Source organism: Panthera pardus, unplaced genomic scaffold, assembly GCF_024362965.1.
Source record: "Panthera pardus isolate Hobbes unplaced genomic scaffold, ASM2436296v1 HiC_scaffold_22, whole genome shotgun sequence".
Lineage (NCBI taxonomy): Eukaryota > Metazoa > Chordata > Mammalia > Carnivora > Felidae > Panthera > Panthera pardus.
In genome coordinates, this window is record NW_026526788.1 from 76,992,039 (window position 1) to 77,008,432 (window position 16,394).

The following is a 16,394-nucleotide window of genomic DNA, read 5'->3' on the forward strand; positions in this document are numbered from 1 at the left end:
CAACTTAACATTAAGTAAGCAAAAAAGAAATTAAAAGAGGAAAACACAAGTGGTATTGATTTAAATTTCCCCTAACATACTCAAATCGTGTTTACTTAGAGTAAAATATGTTTTAAAGGGCATCTGTGACTGCATCATAAAATCAACGGACATAGTATTTCAGTCCAGAGTTTGTCAAAAGAGGTAAGCCTCTAAGGTCGTATCTTTCTTCAAAGGCAGACACATCTGGAGAATCCAGACACTTGGTAGACAAAGACAGTTATGTAACAAACAACAGTGAGGAGGTGTTTTAAAAATTGGGCATACAACTGTGTAGTTTGCTAAGATACATGATAAACAGTAATATTATTGTGTGATACCACAGAATACAATTTTGTTTAGTTTTATATGCAGTTGTCAGTTAACTATCTAGCTAGGACATAATCTTTAGAATACCTGATCAGTAAAATTACAAGCTGAGGCCCCAGTAAAATATAAAAACACGAGAATCCTGACCAAGATGGACAGCAGACCACTTACGAGAACATAAAGGTCTGTGCGACCATCCTGAATCCACATCTGCCACAGCAGAGGAGAGGCGGAGAACCATTCTGGCACCTCGCCAATGTACTGGTGACTTTTCTCACCCAAAGCCCATGTATGTGTGCATACACAAGGCTAAAACACAAAACGAAAACCATGAGCAAAACTGCTATCTTAGTTACTAATATCACTGGAATTAAGAAACAGAGAGGCCTGTCAGCAACTGACCAAGAAAGCCTGGAGAGACAGAAGTGCTCTTAAATAGAAAGAAACCAATTCAAACTTGTACCATTTTTTTCTTGCCTGTAGTCCAGTTTTTGCCTATGGCCCAACACTTCCTCAGGCTTTTGATGAGTGGGCCCATTATTTCAAACACACCAACTACACCTGACAGGCTCAAAATATCCGATCTAGAGCCCCCACCCAAAGCTGTCTAGGGTAGTAACTGGTCATTCAAATATGGCCACTCAGGACGGTAACGTAGCTGTGTGGGGCACATTCCTCGGTCTGTCCTCAGCTCTCAGGGCCAGGGATCGCTGCACGTACATACCACATACACACAATATCCACCACTCGGCAAAGGACTCTCAACAACTACAACTGTGAGATGTTCAGAGAGTAATTTAAATAGGTCCTTCCAGGGACAGGAATACTCTTACTACACTCGCCCAACTCAACTTCTTTCTACTACTAATCAGTTGTTTGCCTCACGAATACTGATCGACAGGTAACAGCAATAGTCAGCGAGGTGAATGTGAGTCAGTGGAAGGATGAATTAAGATGACAAATGCTAAGTGATGAGCACAACAGGTGGACCAACCAATATTCATCGTGGCAATCGCTGCTACCATGACTACGTCTATCAGAACAGAAGGAGAACAAAGTTGGAGTGAGAATCCAGAGCTTTCCCCCCCCATCCTCATCTCTCAATCCTAGAACCAACTCAAAAATACTGGAGTGCCTCCCATGAGTAAAGATGAGTAATGGTCAGCACAGCTTTGTTTCAGCTGTGTTTGCGAGAAACGCGGAAATGTGTACTGTCACACTGGAAAATCCCTTTTTTACAGTGGACCATATTCAAGAGTTTGGAAAACACTTTCTTAAAGACTTGGCCTCATCTGAAACTGCAACTTGAATCTTCTGCTCCTAATAGAACAGAGAAGGCGGGTGAAAGGGTTCACTGTAGTGAAGTCCAGCACAACTATGGAAAATGCTACAAGGTTTATGTGATGCTTATCACTTGATGCTTCAGAATCGTATACCTTACCTTTATGTAATGCATTCTAGTTTTTTAATAGTGTGATCCTCACAAAAAGTCCTAAACATTTGGAGGTCCCAAAACATACTCGAATCCTTTTCTTCGGGGTACTGAGTTTTAGTTCTTTACGTATTTTGGATGTTAACCCTTTATCAGATATGTCAATCTTCTCCCATTAAATAGGTTGCCTTTTAGTTTTGTCGTTTCCTTTGCTATAAAGAAGCTTTTAATTTGTATGAAGTCCCAATACCTTATTTTTGCTTTTGTTTCCCCTGCCTCAGGAGACCTGTCTAGAAGGAAGTCGTTGCAGCCAATGTCAAAGAGCTTACTGCCTATGTTCTCTTCTAGGATTTTTATGGTTGCAGGTCTCACATTTAGGTCTTTAATCCATTTTGAATGTATTTTTGTGTATGTTGGTGGGAATGCAAACTGGTGTGGACATTTTGGGAAACAATATGGAGGTTCCTCCAAAAGTGAAAACTACCCTATGATCCAACAGTTGCACTACTAGGTATTTACCCAAAGAATATAAAAATACTAATTCAAAGGCATACACGCACCCTGACGTTTACAGGAGCATTATCCACAACAGCCAAATTATGGAAACGGCCCAAGTGTCCACCAACCGATGAATGGATCAAGAAGATGTGGCATATATGTACACATATACGTATACACATACATATATATATATACACATACATATATACACACACACATACACACATATACACACATACATACACACAATGGAATAGTAGCCATAAGAAAGAATGAAATCTTGTCATGTGCAATGACACGGATGGAGCTAGAAAGTATTACATTAAGCAAAATAAGTCAGAGAAAGACAAATACTGTATGATTTCATTCGTAAGTGGAATTTAAGAAACAAATGAGCAAAGGGGAAAAAAAGAGAGAGAGGCAAACCAAGAAACAGACTCAACTACAGAGAACAAAGTGATGGTTACGAGAGAGGTTGGTGGCAGGGGGTGGGGGGGTGGGTTAAACGGGTGATGGGGACTAAGGTCTGCACTTGTTATGATGAGCACTGGGTAAGGTACGGAAGGGCTGAATCACTGTATTGTATCCCTGAAACTAGTATTACGCTCTATGTTAACTAACTGGACTTTAAATAAAAACCTTAAAATTTTTTTAAAAAAATCCTTCATTTCATGTAGTCTGAATGCCCCACTTCACAGATAATGAAACTGAGGCTGAGAAACTCGTGACCCACCTAAAGTCACAAAGCTAGCGTGTGGCAGAACTACTGTCTTCATACTTCTACTTTAAATACTGTCACTAGGCATTCATGCTCCAGTGACCTGCTATTATATGGGAGTAATGGTTAAGTATTAAATATAAATAAAGTTAATAGACTGGTTTTGGAAGTTGTGAATAAATAATCAGAAAATGCTACGAAAGATACTAAAAATTCAACTGAATGTAACTACCATTCAACTCGCGATTTGGACGACCCTAAGAACACAACAATGTGGTATGTTGGTCAACGTGACAATCCCATCAGCTCAAGGACCTTTAGAGTTAGTTAGAATCAATGACCCACCTTAAGACCTAAACGCAATGCACATTCCAGTTAAGACATAACCTTTTGGGCTCAAGGAAGGCAAACTGTAGTCAGCAGACCATGTAATCAGGTAAGAACACACTTGGTCATGGGCTACGTGTCCACCTCTTTGAGATACGAGGTCACTGAAGAGGCACTGTAAATAGACTCTGGTTTTGTCTTTCAACCTGGAAAAAACCGAATTAAGAAGGAAAATGTCTGAGGGGCCCTTGGGTGACTTAGCCGGTTAAGCGTCCGACTTTAGCTCAGGTCACGATCTCGGGGTTCATGAGCTCAAGCCCTGGATCAGGCTGTGTGCTGACAGCTCAGAGCCTGGAGCCTGCTTTGGATTCTGTGTCTCCCTCTCTCTCTCTCTCTGCCCCTCCCTCGCTCATGCTCTCTCTCTCTCAAAAATAAACATTAATTTTTCTTTTAAGAAAGACTCATTTTTTAAAATAAAATAGTAAAGAAGATGGAGTGTATCACATCTGCAGGAGGATAAGCACTATTTCATGAGACTCTGGCTTCAAATCTATATATATATGGACATGACACTTGCACACACACATAAGCACCGTGTACTAGCTGGAGATATAAACTATGTATTTTTCAAGGGGTTGTAGTTAAAACTGTAAAAAAACAAAGATAGACAGGTGTTCTCAAGATCACTGTCTGTACAAAATGAGCTTTTTCTGGAAAACAGAACTCTATTTGTTCTCTATCCTATACTGACGGGCGGGAGGCCCTTGATCTTGTGTTTATGTTGCCGGGGGCTAGAAACATCAGAATTGTTTGATAAATAAGAAGGAGCTTCACTTAGGGACATCACCACTCTTGCATCTAAATGGCACCAAGGAACGGAAATCTCCGGCCGGTCCCTGTGGACTGCCATCCTCGTTCCTTCAGTCTTCTTCAAATAACTCCACCTTAATGCGACTTAGGCTCCCCAAACCCCAGGCCAAAGCTTGTCATGCCTCCAAACTGTAAAATCAGACCCTCTTTCTTCTCTGGACACCATTTCCTATCCTTGCAGGGAGTTGTCAGCCCATCATCCTGGTTTTGGGACCTCCAGTCCTTTGACCCCTTCTATGACATGTAGCTCCATTTGTCCCTTCAGTTCCTTTCTAACTGAATTCAGATGCCATCACCATACTCCCACCATTTCGTTGCCAACAACCTTCAATTCTTGCCCTTCCACGGCAACGGCCTGACAAGCCCACACCCTGGAAGCCAGACAACGGTCTGCCTTCCCCAGGCCGTCAGAGAAGCATCTCCTCTACATGATCTCACCCTCACGGACTCTGACAAGGACTGGCCATCAGCTCTGTCTCCCATTCTTCTTACCCTGCCATCTCCCCCCTCCACCAGCACCCATTCCAAACGGAAAAGAAAAGGTACCAAATGAGAAAGCATCCAACTTGCTGCCACCACACCAATCTATTTCTCTTCAGTGCACTGAGCCCTTCCTCACCCTCTCCTACAACAAAGGGTCCTTACGATCTAAGGCTGGTCTTCCTGTGTCCTTGATTTTCCTTGTGCTTCGTCCCAGAGACCTTGATACACTGATTTCCACCTCTCTCTTACTGTTCATCCTTCTCTTTGCTAACTCCCATCTGCTTTTGACAATGTTCAAGTCTCTCCCACTTTTTTAAAAGTCTTCTGCCATCAGATTTACCTCTCTAGAGTTACTATCTTCAAAATTCATATTTGATCATGGTCGCCTTCTTAACTTCCACTCAGTTTTTAAGCCTTGACGACACTATTTTATCCTCGTCCAAACGAACACAGGTCTTGCCAGGATCCTCCAAAGATGCTTCCCAAGCCCTGTTGGCAGAATCGGACACTGCCATTGCTCCCCGTTTCTTGAGCATGCTTCACGTGGCTTCCATGACCCCACACTCCTTTGGCCTCTTCATCATCTACTCAGTCATTCCATAGTGGGGTTCCATAGTGGGGTTCCTCGGGCTTCTCGTCTAGGACTGTCGTTCTTCACTCCGAACTAGGGCATATTCACTCGTAAGACTTCCACACACGTACTAGTGCCTCCTTCCCAGCCTGTTCATCAGTTTAAGGTCGGTATGTCCACCTGCCTCCCCAACGTCTCTGTCCATGTCTCCAAACACCCCCGATTCAACATGTCCAAGCCGAACTCACCATTCCTCTCCTCCTCCCCCCCAAATCTGCCCCTCTGTTCATGTGCTTCATGTCACAAATGAAGAGTAAGCATTAACTCAGTTCGTGTCACAACCTAAACTCTCTCCCCTCACCCTCGCCATACACAATCAACCAGCCGGTTCCATGTACCCCACCTCCTGAATATCCTTAGCATCCGTTTGCTCCCATCCCATTCCCAACAGTTACCACCCACGTCCAGGCCACCATCATCCTTTGCTTGGAGTACTGTGTGCAAAACCCTCCTGATTAGTCTTCCTACCTCCGGTCTGAGTCCTGGTCACTCTCCACATGTGGAGTAGAAATGACAGAACGTCCGGATGCCATCGGGTGCCTAAACCCTCCCCTGGCCTTCCGGTGCTCTCAGGAGAAACATCGAAGTCCTTACAATGAGCAGTCCTTCGCTAGCCAGCTAGATCTCCCCCACCCAGCCTGCCCCCCAAACTCTAGGTGTGCTCTCTGCCCCCTGGGCCTTCTGAACATGCTGTTGTCTCTCCCTGAAGCTCTTGCATTCCCTTCCTCTAAAAATTCTGAGACGTCATCCAAGAAGCGTTCCCTGCCCTCCCACACCCTGCGCAGATCTGAGCTGAGGCCCCTCCTACGTGAACTAACTGCACCTCTCTCCCCCAACAGGCCGCTTATCACACTTCACGAAAACTGCATGATGGCTGTCTGCGTCCTCCGCAAGCCCTCTGAGGGCGGGAGGACTAATTTACCTCCCCGTCATAAAGCGTAATACCCGGCTGAGTAAGTATTTGTTGAGTGAGTGATTTTATGAATTCTTCACATTTATGATTCTAATCCTGCCTGGCTCCTCCAACTACTTTTTACGTCCACTACTTCCTCGTGTTCACGGTCCGGATGCGATCTGCGCCAGCGCGGCTGACACGGTCAGCTAACGCGAGGGACGTGCCGCCTCGACCCGCACTTCTTCTGGATTAGACACTCCTTGGGCACTGCCCTGTAGCCTCGAGCCCCATCTCTGACTCGCGGCGCCCCTACTGTGCACGGTTCTGTGAAGGGTCCACCGGCCCGCCCTGCTTCCTTTCAGATGCAGCGGCCCGCTCTCCATTTGCACAGGTACAAAGGACAGGGCAGAGACACTAACACCCCGTGAGCTAATCAACAGCCAGTGGAGAACGAAAGCCAGGTGAGCACATACGTCTTCCTTTGGTCCCTCAGGCAGTCGATTCTGAAATAGGTTTCTCAAGGGACTGACGTCCAGTCGCTAAAGTGCCGGACCGCACCGTGCGCACACACACTTCCGTTATCTTCTCCTCCTCCCTTCGCTAGTTCACCCGCACCAGCCCCCACTCCCGCTCCCATCAACGCAAGCCCGCACGTCAGGATCTGCTTCTGGAAGGAAACCCGGCCGAGAGTCGCTTCGGCATCAGAATTTTTCCTCTTGCTTTTTTATTTTGGTAGCAGTTAGCGGAGCAGGTGGCTTTACTTCTTTCCCGATTGTCAACAGGTCCTTCCTAATTTCCGACAAATTTCATCTTGTTATCAGTGAACACGCTACAGAAGCATGAACAAGTCAAGTCTCCCATAAATGGTACCTATTTCAAATGGATGGCAGCTAGGAAAACACATTTCTTACAAGAACAGGAATTCTACCCCAGTTTCCATATTTGTATTAAAAACATTTTGCTGGCATCACATAAAAGAACACTCCTAAAATAAACAGACCTTCTCGTACCTTCATGTTATAGCTTATTTTCCTGCAGAGAGACTGAATATTAACGGACACAAGAGAGAATCTGAACAGTTTCAAAATACCTTGCAGACAAACGCAGTGACTTCATTCTTATATTGGAGCTGGGTGTGCGTGATCTAAGAAACCTTCGGACCGTGGCTTGTCTTTGTCTCAGCTCCTCCAGTAGCCAGCAGACACTGCGCTGAACAGCAAATGATGCAGGCTCCAAAATAGAGCATCAAACCCCCTTCCAGAATTTTTTCCCACTAAGCTAATGATTCACGTTCTGTTACAATGGAGCCACAAGTTAAACCAGGAACACTCACTGATAATTCACAAGTGTTCAATGAATGGCACGACTTAGGGTTGATGACAAGCTTGATGGCATCGAAGGATAGGATCTTCTGCCCCTTCTTTACTATTTCATCTTTAATCGTTATTCCATCAGGTGTCCGAGATCGCTGAATTTATGGGCTAAGCAGAGTTTAATTTAAATTCTCTGTTTTTATCCTTGCCTTCCAACATCAAAGTTTTTAAATTTTTAAAATGTGTTTAAGACCAGAATGCATTGAAATCATTAATGCTTACAGAATGTCACTGCTTTTTGAGTAGTAAAACATTTTTACTTTCATTACGATAAAGTATCCCTGTGAAGTAGTTACAGGTCTTCTCAAAATTTTCTGAAGTCCATGGGAGAGGGTATTAAAAGAACTCTGTTGTTGTCATATATCCATGACAGTAATCTTGTTTTTATCAAAAAGCAGGTGGAACTGATGCCTTCTAACTCTGACACATAGGTGTGCACCCCACTTATAATATATTTAATGCCTACAAGCGAGATGCCACAAAGCTCCCTAACAAATAAAAACAAGTCTCTTACGTACTCCATGGCTTTGCCCAGTACTGCGGTGCACAGACTGAACCACATTTCCTCTACGTCATTAAGATTCACATTTTCACACATTCTGGTATTTCTGAAACCCAGATGCGTCTTACAACTGACAGAGTCATAGTCTAACTGGCAACATTTTTTCTTTCTTAGCGGTACGTAAGATAGAGGACTTAAAACGGACGGTGTCTTCCATTCAACGGCGTATCATCGTTCAGCCAGCACTTAAGCGGCTGTGGGCTTTATTTTTATTCTCTAAGTGACATTTTGGACAACCTCTTCGTTACATTCAAAAATGTCAGTTTCTTTATTCAAACGAACAAAGCACTACTCTAAGACGCCACACATTAAAGCCAGGCAGAACTAGCATTTTTTTTAGACACAGTCTGAAGTGTATTGGTAGTTTCCGGCCTACTGGAATGATTTCAAAATGGATTAATTAATGATTTCAAAATCATAGGATTAATTCAATTTTAAAAACTGGGTGACCGTAAAAGGAATTGTTTATTTTTAAAAATTGATCTGTTCCATAAGAAAAGACAACAGGATCAGGGAAATCTTTCTTTAACAGCTAAACGGAAACCTCAAGTCTGCTTTTCAAAGTTTTTCAGAGCTATTTCAGTCCGCCTCTGGCCAGGGCTCCAGCCAGCTTCGGTCACTGGCTTACTGCTCGCGCGTGCTTTACTGAGCAAAGACTGCCCGGTAAAAATTTGCAAAGCAGTAGTTTTAAAATTTCTCTTGTGCGAGACTGGCTGTAAAACACCGAAAAAATGCACACGGTCTTTGCAACTGTTGGAAGTTTACCTTAAAAGTCCGTCTCAGGTTTTCTGGTAGAAAGCGCACACACTAAAATGTTACAATCCTTCAGTGTTACGCACAAATATCGTAGGAAAGGCCTCTCTCCTTGCTCCTCTCTGTCCTCATTAGAAGACCGTGTCACAAGGGGGGAAACCTCGTTTCTCACTTTTAAGCCAGCAGTCGTGTTAGTGCTACACTAACATCTGGATTAGAAAGGGTACCTCTGAGAAACGGGTAAGCGGGAAAAGAGAGGAACGCTAGAACGAAGAAGCATTTTTCAGCAGACAGAGAGTAAACTGAAAACTTACAAGGCTTTAACTTTCTATGTTTCTACGTTTGATGTTTTCCACGTCAAAAATACGTTCTCCAGGTTCACCAAATCCAAACAAGCCGAATTTCCGAGAACATTTTGTCTCGACGCCGGGCTTCGGCCGCTCCTGTCTCCACCCAGCTACGTCCCGGCACCACCGCCTTCACCGGCAACAAAGAACTTATGTTTACTAAGCGTCCAGCAATCGAACATCATTCACTCTGCGACTTCAAGCGGGAAGTCATCCTCAGATCCAGCTTCACTGCACACCTCTGGTAACTAAGGAAGACACTGTCCACTTAATTGTAACTTCTCACCGCAGCGCATTTTTAGGAACCCTCGGAAGTTCCGGTTTATCTTTCTGTCATTCTGCGTTACTTCCTAGTGACCAAGGCGACACTGTGGCTGAGGGTACACCCTTTGGAGGGACCGTGAACACAGTATTCAGGAAGCGAGACCGGGCTTGGAGACACCAGGCAAGCGAATACAGTCAGAATTCTTTCTGAACCTGATCATCCCACACGCGGTCAGAGTGGGACTTGCTTTCTCGATGGGCATTTACGACAGAAACCACGACACTATAGAAAAAGTGCCAGGGAACCATGCCAGCAAGAAAGAAGAAGGCAGTAAAGAGAAGAGACAAATGAAAGCATCAAGTAACACAGATTTGAGTCTTGGAAGTTCAGGGTTGAGCTCCTTACACTTAGATTTTCATTAACTGGCTGCAAAAGGTAAATGTCTTAGAAATCCTCTAACTTGGAGAAATGCAGCAAGCACTAAGACAACATCAGGTGCTGTCCTTTTTACAGCAAACTTAAATTCAATATTCTGATATCATGACTTAGACAAATTAGGAAATTTCTTGCAATCAGTTTCAAGTATGTATAGAAAAGAGGGAGTGAAATCTAGACTAATCTGTGGTAAAATGTCTATACTGCTGTAATTATCAGTAGAGACAGAAATAAAGATCATTCTACTTAGCTTCTTTGAAATAAATGCTAAAAATAAGTACTCATAAAAATGAAAGAGCAATATCTGAATTAAAATTATTTTAAATCTCTGGTTAAAAAACAAGCATCCGCTGATATTTTCGCGGTAAATAATATCTGAGGAGGTCAATCACGAAACATTCCATCACGTGCTGAGGATCAACTGGGGTAACGCAGGAGGAACCGGAGATGGTACTTGGGAACCAGCATATGCTCAGTGAGGTTATCCTTTTTTACGAGTCTGGAACCAAAGGGACTTTTTCTAAGTAGGCTCCACGCCCAGTGTGCGGCTTGAACTCCCGACCCCGAGATCAAGAGTCACATGCTCTACCGACTAAGCCAGCGAGACCCCCCCAAAAGGATTCTACTACCAACGATAAATAGTATAACACCTGTACGACATTAAGAGTCAAATCAAACCATAATTTATCATGGTCCTCAAACCAGCTCCAAAACATCCGCTTTGCTTCCAATGCCTCTTATGAAGTATCGGTGGCAGACACTGCCTGTCACCTAAGTAGTGGCATTTGTCAGCTGAAGCCCCAAATCAGTGGCCCAGTAGGTTTTGCCTTACTAAAAGGAAGAAGAGACACAGAGTACTCAGAAAAAAACAACACAAGTGTGAAGGATGATTCCTGCTCTGTTGTTTAACCAAGGTATGCAGAGAAAAAAGATCCGGATGAGAGCATAAAAATACTGACAGTGATTACTGCTGTAGAGAGAGATCGATGGGCCGTTCCAATATTTCTTCCTGGCATGGTTTTATGCATTTGGATAAATCTTCTACTACTGTTCCCAGTAAACATTTTTTAAAGATAATTCAAACAAAAGAGGCAACATGTAACTGTAATGCAGGATTTTTGAATTCTACACATATCCAACTATCAATTTAATAAGCAACCTGACAGATTTTTTACTTAAGAATGGTGTGAGAAACTTCTAAATTCCTTTCTTTGGAGTAGGCAGAGTTCCTGAATTCAAAAACAAAAGACCTATTTATGAACCAAGGGACGTCTTTAGAATTTTCCAAGTTGCTCCCTTTTGTCGGCCCCTCCCCCCCACCATACACGAAAGCAGTAACTACAACAGGTTTTTACCCTTATGCACACTTCCTAGTTAAGCAAATAACCATATAACCCCAAACCTCCAAAATGCGGGAGGTAGGGGAGTAGGGGGTGGAGGGCAGGGAGGAGTAGGATTTCCAGAGGCTTACATCAATTCAGGAGAGAGGGAAATGCAATTTTTCTTACAAGTGGCTCCTGATACGCCTTGTAGCCGAACTGTTTTTACAGAGACCTGTGGCGATCAGCTGTGCCTTCTGCAGAGTAATGTAACTACTGAACAGCTGGGAGGAGAAACAGATTTAGTGGAAAAAAGCACCATGCCGACTAACAACGGTGTCCATATTAAACTCTGTATTTTGTCTGAGTCGGAGTTTGGGTCACGTAAAAGTAAAACGGACCCAAGAGAAGAGAACGGTTTCTCACAGATTGCCATTTAAATCTCAAATGACCATGTTTCACAGCATGCTCAATACCTTTCAGCATGTAACTGCATTTTAATTTCCTAAAACCACAGGACGTAAGTCTGATTTCAAATAGTGTCTGGACTGTGATATTCAATACTGATAAAACTGTACGGTGTTCTCTTGCAAGTTCCAAAGACTCAGCATACGGAAAAGGATCTTCCTTTTCTTTGAAGAAGAAAACTTAGTCCTCTGACTTTGGTAAATGGATTCTAAACAATGAATATGTTAAGACCTAGAGCTTATGCCGTAAGAACTGGAATGTAACAGATTACAGGAGAAAAGCATGTCGTGCACACTCTTCACTCACCATGGTGTAGTCCCGTCGAAATGAGACTTCAAATTTTCTTTGCCATGAAATGCTCCTCAGTGCTAACTTCAGAAAATGAATTTGAAGTCTATTAACACGAATAAATCTTTACTTGAATGTTCAGTGCATGGAAATTACTCAGTTAGTTACCTTTTCAGCTTTCTACAACAGACAGAGCCTGTGATTGTTTTAATCTCCAAATACTATATAAGAGAAGCAACCTTTAAAATAGATCCAGGAAAGAAAAAGGGGACAGTGAAACTGCGTCTTAAGTTTGGGAGTCAGAAACCAATTCGTGATCATTTTTATTTAGTTGGAAGGAACTTATCCACTTTTGTATGTGAACGTGAAATAATGCAGTAGGACGGTTAGCTGTTCTCACCAGAAGGAAATGACTCTGAGCTGCCCTTGAGAAAAGCTAAAAAGGAAAAAACAATTTTTTTTGAAGGGACAGCAGGTAAGTATTTGCTTTCCTCTGAACTACCACTGCCTTTCGCTTTGAGCCTGACTCAAACGCTGACAAATTCAGTACGGCTGTCTGTAAGCAACGCGTCTGTCTGTCTGATCAGTCAGGTGTAATTCTACTTAAAATGAAATAATGAAATGCTGACAATCGGAGGTGCAGAACTATAAAGCCCTGGTTGTTCTACAAACCCTAAATGTCTAGGAAGCCTGGGGTGACCTCGGGGTGTCTGGTGTAGGAGTCAGGTGGGTCCCTACGGCCGCTTGTTCATCAGATTCTAAGGTATCACCATGTGTAAGAAGTGCCCACTCTTGATTGCATAACAGCTTTTCAAGGAGATGCCAAAATACAATGAAACATGAACCAATTTTCCTTTTTTGGAAATAAAAAACCTCATTTGTGGCGGGGGGCGGGGGTGGTAAAGAACGCACATCCTAGAACAGAAGAAATTCCTGCATTTCTTTGCTTGTCCCTTTGTCTTCCTATTTGATCTTTCCATTTACTCCCTGCCCCTCCCCCGGCCTTTCCGTTTCCCTTTTCTGATTTTTCTCCAAGCTTAGACCACGGGTGACTAGACAGAAAATGTGACTGTTAACTGTGCACCGGGCGCCTCCTCTGGCAGACGTCAGTGAGGCACAGGGGGGACACCCAGGAACTCCAGTCTGAGGAAAACACACATGGGGAGTCGATGCCCACCACGAGCACAACTCGCGCCTGATGGACAAAGCCGCGGGGGAACGCAGGGAGGGTGAGAAAGGCTGCTGAAAACTGAGCGAGATCTAGACAAAAGGGAGGTGACTAGAACTGCGTTATTTTTCTGGAGACAGGAATCAGAGCAAATAAAGGAAATGCAGATGAAAGCCCGTGGCAGAGTCTACGGGACATCGCGCGCTCATTTGCCCAGCCATCGCCAACCCAGCAAGACGAGGGGGCTAGCCTCAGTGTGCCTGTCTTACTCTAATCTTCATGACAGCTCAGCAAGGTAGGTTCTATTATTATCTTAATTCTGAAGGTCGGGAATCTGAGGCCTGGAAGATCACGAAATTGCCCAAGGGCACACAATTTACAGGCTGATGATGGAGCCAGGACCCACCTGCAGGGAGTCTGACCCCAGGCTGTATGTGCAAGTGTCTGTGCCTACCACCAGTGCACAGACTATCCAAATGGGGAGTACCAAGAGATAAGACATGGCTAGGGCTGGACTGCGTGCGCAGGAGGTGGAAGAAGGGACGGGAGAGGAGAAGCACCAAAGATGTAAGAAAAAGTCAACAAAGTATTGTCAACAACAACAAAAGTACTGTCACAAAACCCATCCCAGCCTGTTGGCCTTCGGGAAACCATTCCCCGGCCTTGTTCAGTCGAACTGGTCAGTATTTCTATCTTCTTTACCTAAACTAAACAGTCTAGGGAAGAATTTTTATGCACTGTGACAGCTGTAGCAGAAATGGAAGGTGGTACCAATGCTCAAAGTAGAAGGAGACGGGTTAGTAAGGAGCAGAAGCACATGAGGTTTCTGCATTTATTTCCAGAAGCGAGAGTGTTGTGTGTGTGCACATGTGGTATCTCCCGGTCTTACACACACATGCGCGCGCACACACACCATACACATTCTACGATAGATGAAAAGCTACCTGGACCCTATTAAGAGCCAAAGCCACACACAAGGAACCCAAAAACAATGCCAAGGATTTCTGGCAGAGCTCTGCTCCAAACGTACCTGCTTCTGGGTCCCGGTTGAAACGGCAGTACTTTGAGTTCTCAAGTGAAGGCAGGCACTGTTCGATGGGCACCCAAACATACGTCTCAGGACACAACAAATCAGAAGGTCTATACTGACCCTAAAGAGAAGTGAAGGAACAAGAACACAGGCTTTACAAACACAGTAACTTCCTGGTTACAAGGCTCCAGAGTTCCAGGAAAGGTTTTAATCACAAATTTAAACAAAGTCAACCAGAAACAGCTTTACTGTAAATACTAGCTGTCTCTAGTAACTGCTTTCCTATCTCAAGAATGCACATTTGATTCAAAAGCTCTCTAAAAGCAATGCATCACTATTTGTGATGCCTGCATTGATGTGGAAGATTTGAGTTTCTACTTCCTTTTGGAAGAAATATTTAATATAGGATTCTTGCTGAGCTGACTGCAAAGAATACCCAGTTTCAAAATCAAAGTGAAATGTCTTTTCATATATGAAAGCATAATTTATATATGGAGTGAACTCATTTTCAAAAATGAAATTTTAGAAGTTTTTAATTTGTAGATTTAGTTGATAACACTGATTCCATTCCAATGTACTAAAAACTACTGCTTTGTCAAGAAACTTTCATGAACAATCTAAACTGATATATGTAAAGTTTAAAAAACATTACAGAAATTTTAGAGAAACGTCTATAATTCTCTAGCTTCTTCAAAAATGCCATTTTGCAAGAATGTTTTATATAGTTATAGCCCAATTATGTACCCCAAGTCTAAAACAAAGACTACACACGAGATGCTGAAGAAAAAAAATCATTTGCCCACAGGTACAAATTATGTGAAATCATTTAGTGAAAAATTTCAGGAGTACCAAAGTTAGTTAAAAATTCCAAATATCTCTTCTCTAAAATTGCAAACTTCAAAACTCATTATAGAGGTTAAAATCCAGTGCGGTGTCTCCCAATTCTGTTTGGTACAACAGAACGCTTACCCGTGTTATGTAATCTTTTATTTCCTAACCTACTCCATTTTGGTTTTTTTAATGATGCTCCTGAGCCATAAAAAATGCTTTTATGAACGGCAAATGGGTCACAATTTCAGAGTTTGAAAAACACTATCGAATGCCAAACGCTCTACAAAGAATACCGCTGTTATGGGCTCCACACTGTCACATACCTTTATGACAGACCGGCGCTCTGTAACCGGCCCGCCACGTGGTCACTGTATGAAGCCCCACTCAGACGTACAAGAAACACCACACCCCCCAGAATTTGAAGCAGTCAGAAGTCCGCAAGCTAATGGGGGAGACCGTACAGAGAGAGTGTGTGCAAACTAGTTTCTTCTTGAGAAGCCGGGAGAGAGTTCAAGAAGGATACGGAGTTTTATTGCGGATTTAACAGACTGACTGCAGTTAAGTCCAGGGCAGGATGAAAAGGAATGAGAACAATCTAGAAGAAGGGAACAGTAAAAACAGAGACGCAGAGTTGCAAGATCACCCTGAGGAACAGGAAATAGCGGGGCATTGCAGAAATGGAGAGGTAGGTTGGGACCAGATTCTGTGAAGCCTCAGAATTCAAGTTTTGAACTCTATTCTGGATGAAATGGGAATGCTTGCTGGACAGGAGGAAGACCAGAACTCAGGTCTGTGACCCTGCTTTTTCCAGACTGTTCACTGCCCTGCTGATGCCTCACCGCCCTGGCACGGGCAACGTCATCCATAGGGGCAGCTCTCCAGGTGGTGCATATATTCGTCCAACATGAAAATTCACAACACAGGATTATTTGAGATGAATGAATAATTAGCAGGTGCAATAAAGCCCAATATTCAATGATACCTATCTTGTTAAAAGCAAGATTCATTCAGAAAGTGTTTTCTTGGTGGAAAGCAGCAGCATGATATGACAATGTCCTTATTAACAAATCTGAAAAACCAGCAGTCTAAAAGCACTGGGTCTAAACCTTTTTTATTTTCCTTTTGGGTCATAGACCATTTTGAAAGCCTGATGAGGAGGAAAAAGCTAAGTTTAAAAAGCTAAGCATAGTTCTACAGAAAAAGAAAAAAGGAGTAAATTTTCTTCACCTTGCAGTATACAAAGATTTCTTAGTGCACAAAAAGCATAAACCATTAAAAACAACAACAACAGGGGCGCTGGGTGGCTCGGTCGGTTAAGCGTCCGACTTCGGCTCAGGTCATGATCTCACG

The 16,394-nt window shown here is 43.3% G+C and overlaps 1 protein-coding gene across 8 annotated transcripts in view; it reads right to left on the reverse strand.

Moving 5' to 3' along the window:
- The window catches only part of ATE1 (arginyltransferase 1), a 157,582-nt gene that overhangs the window by 25,984 nt on the left and 115,204 nt on the right, over positions 1-16,394 (reverse strand). For 7 of the 8 annotated variants that reach the window (XR_002082696.2, XM_019459643.2, XM_019459644.2 and 4 more), the window contains one exon: positions 14,214-14,334. The exons of the other annotated variant lie outside the window; for it this stretch is intronic. Coding sequence is in view for 6 of the 7 variants with exons in the window: in XM_019459643.2 (XP_019315188.1) it covers positions 14,214-14,334 (121 nt within the window). In the remaining variant the exon portion in view is untranslated. The remainder of the gene's footprint in view (positions 1-14,213; positions 14,335-16,394) is intronic. 8 annotated transcript variants of the gene reach the window in all.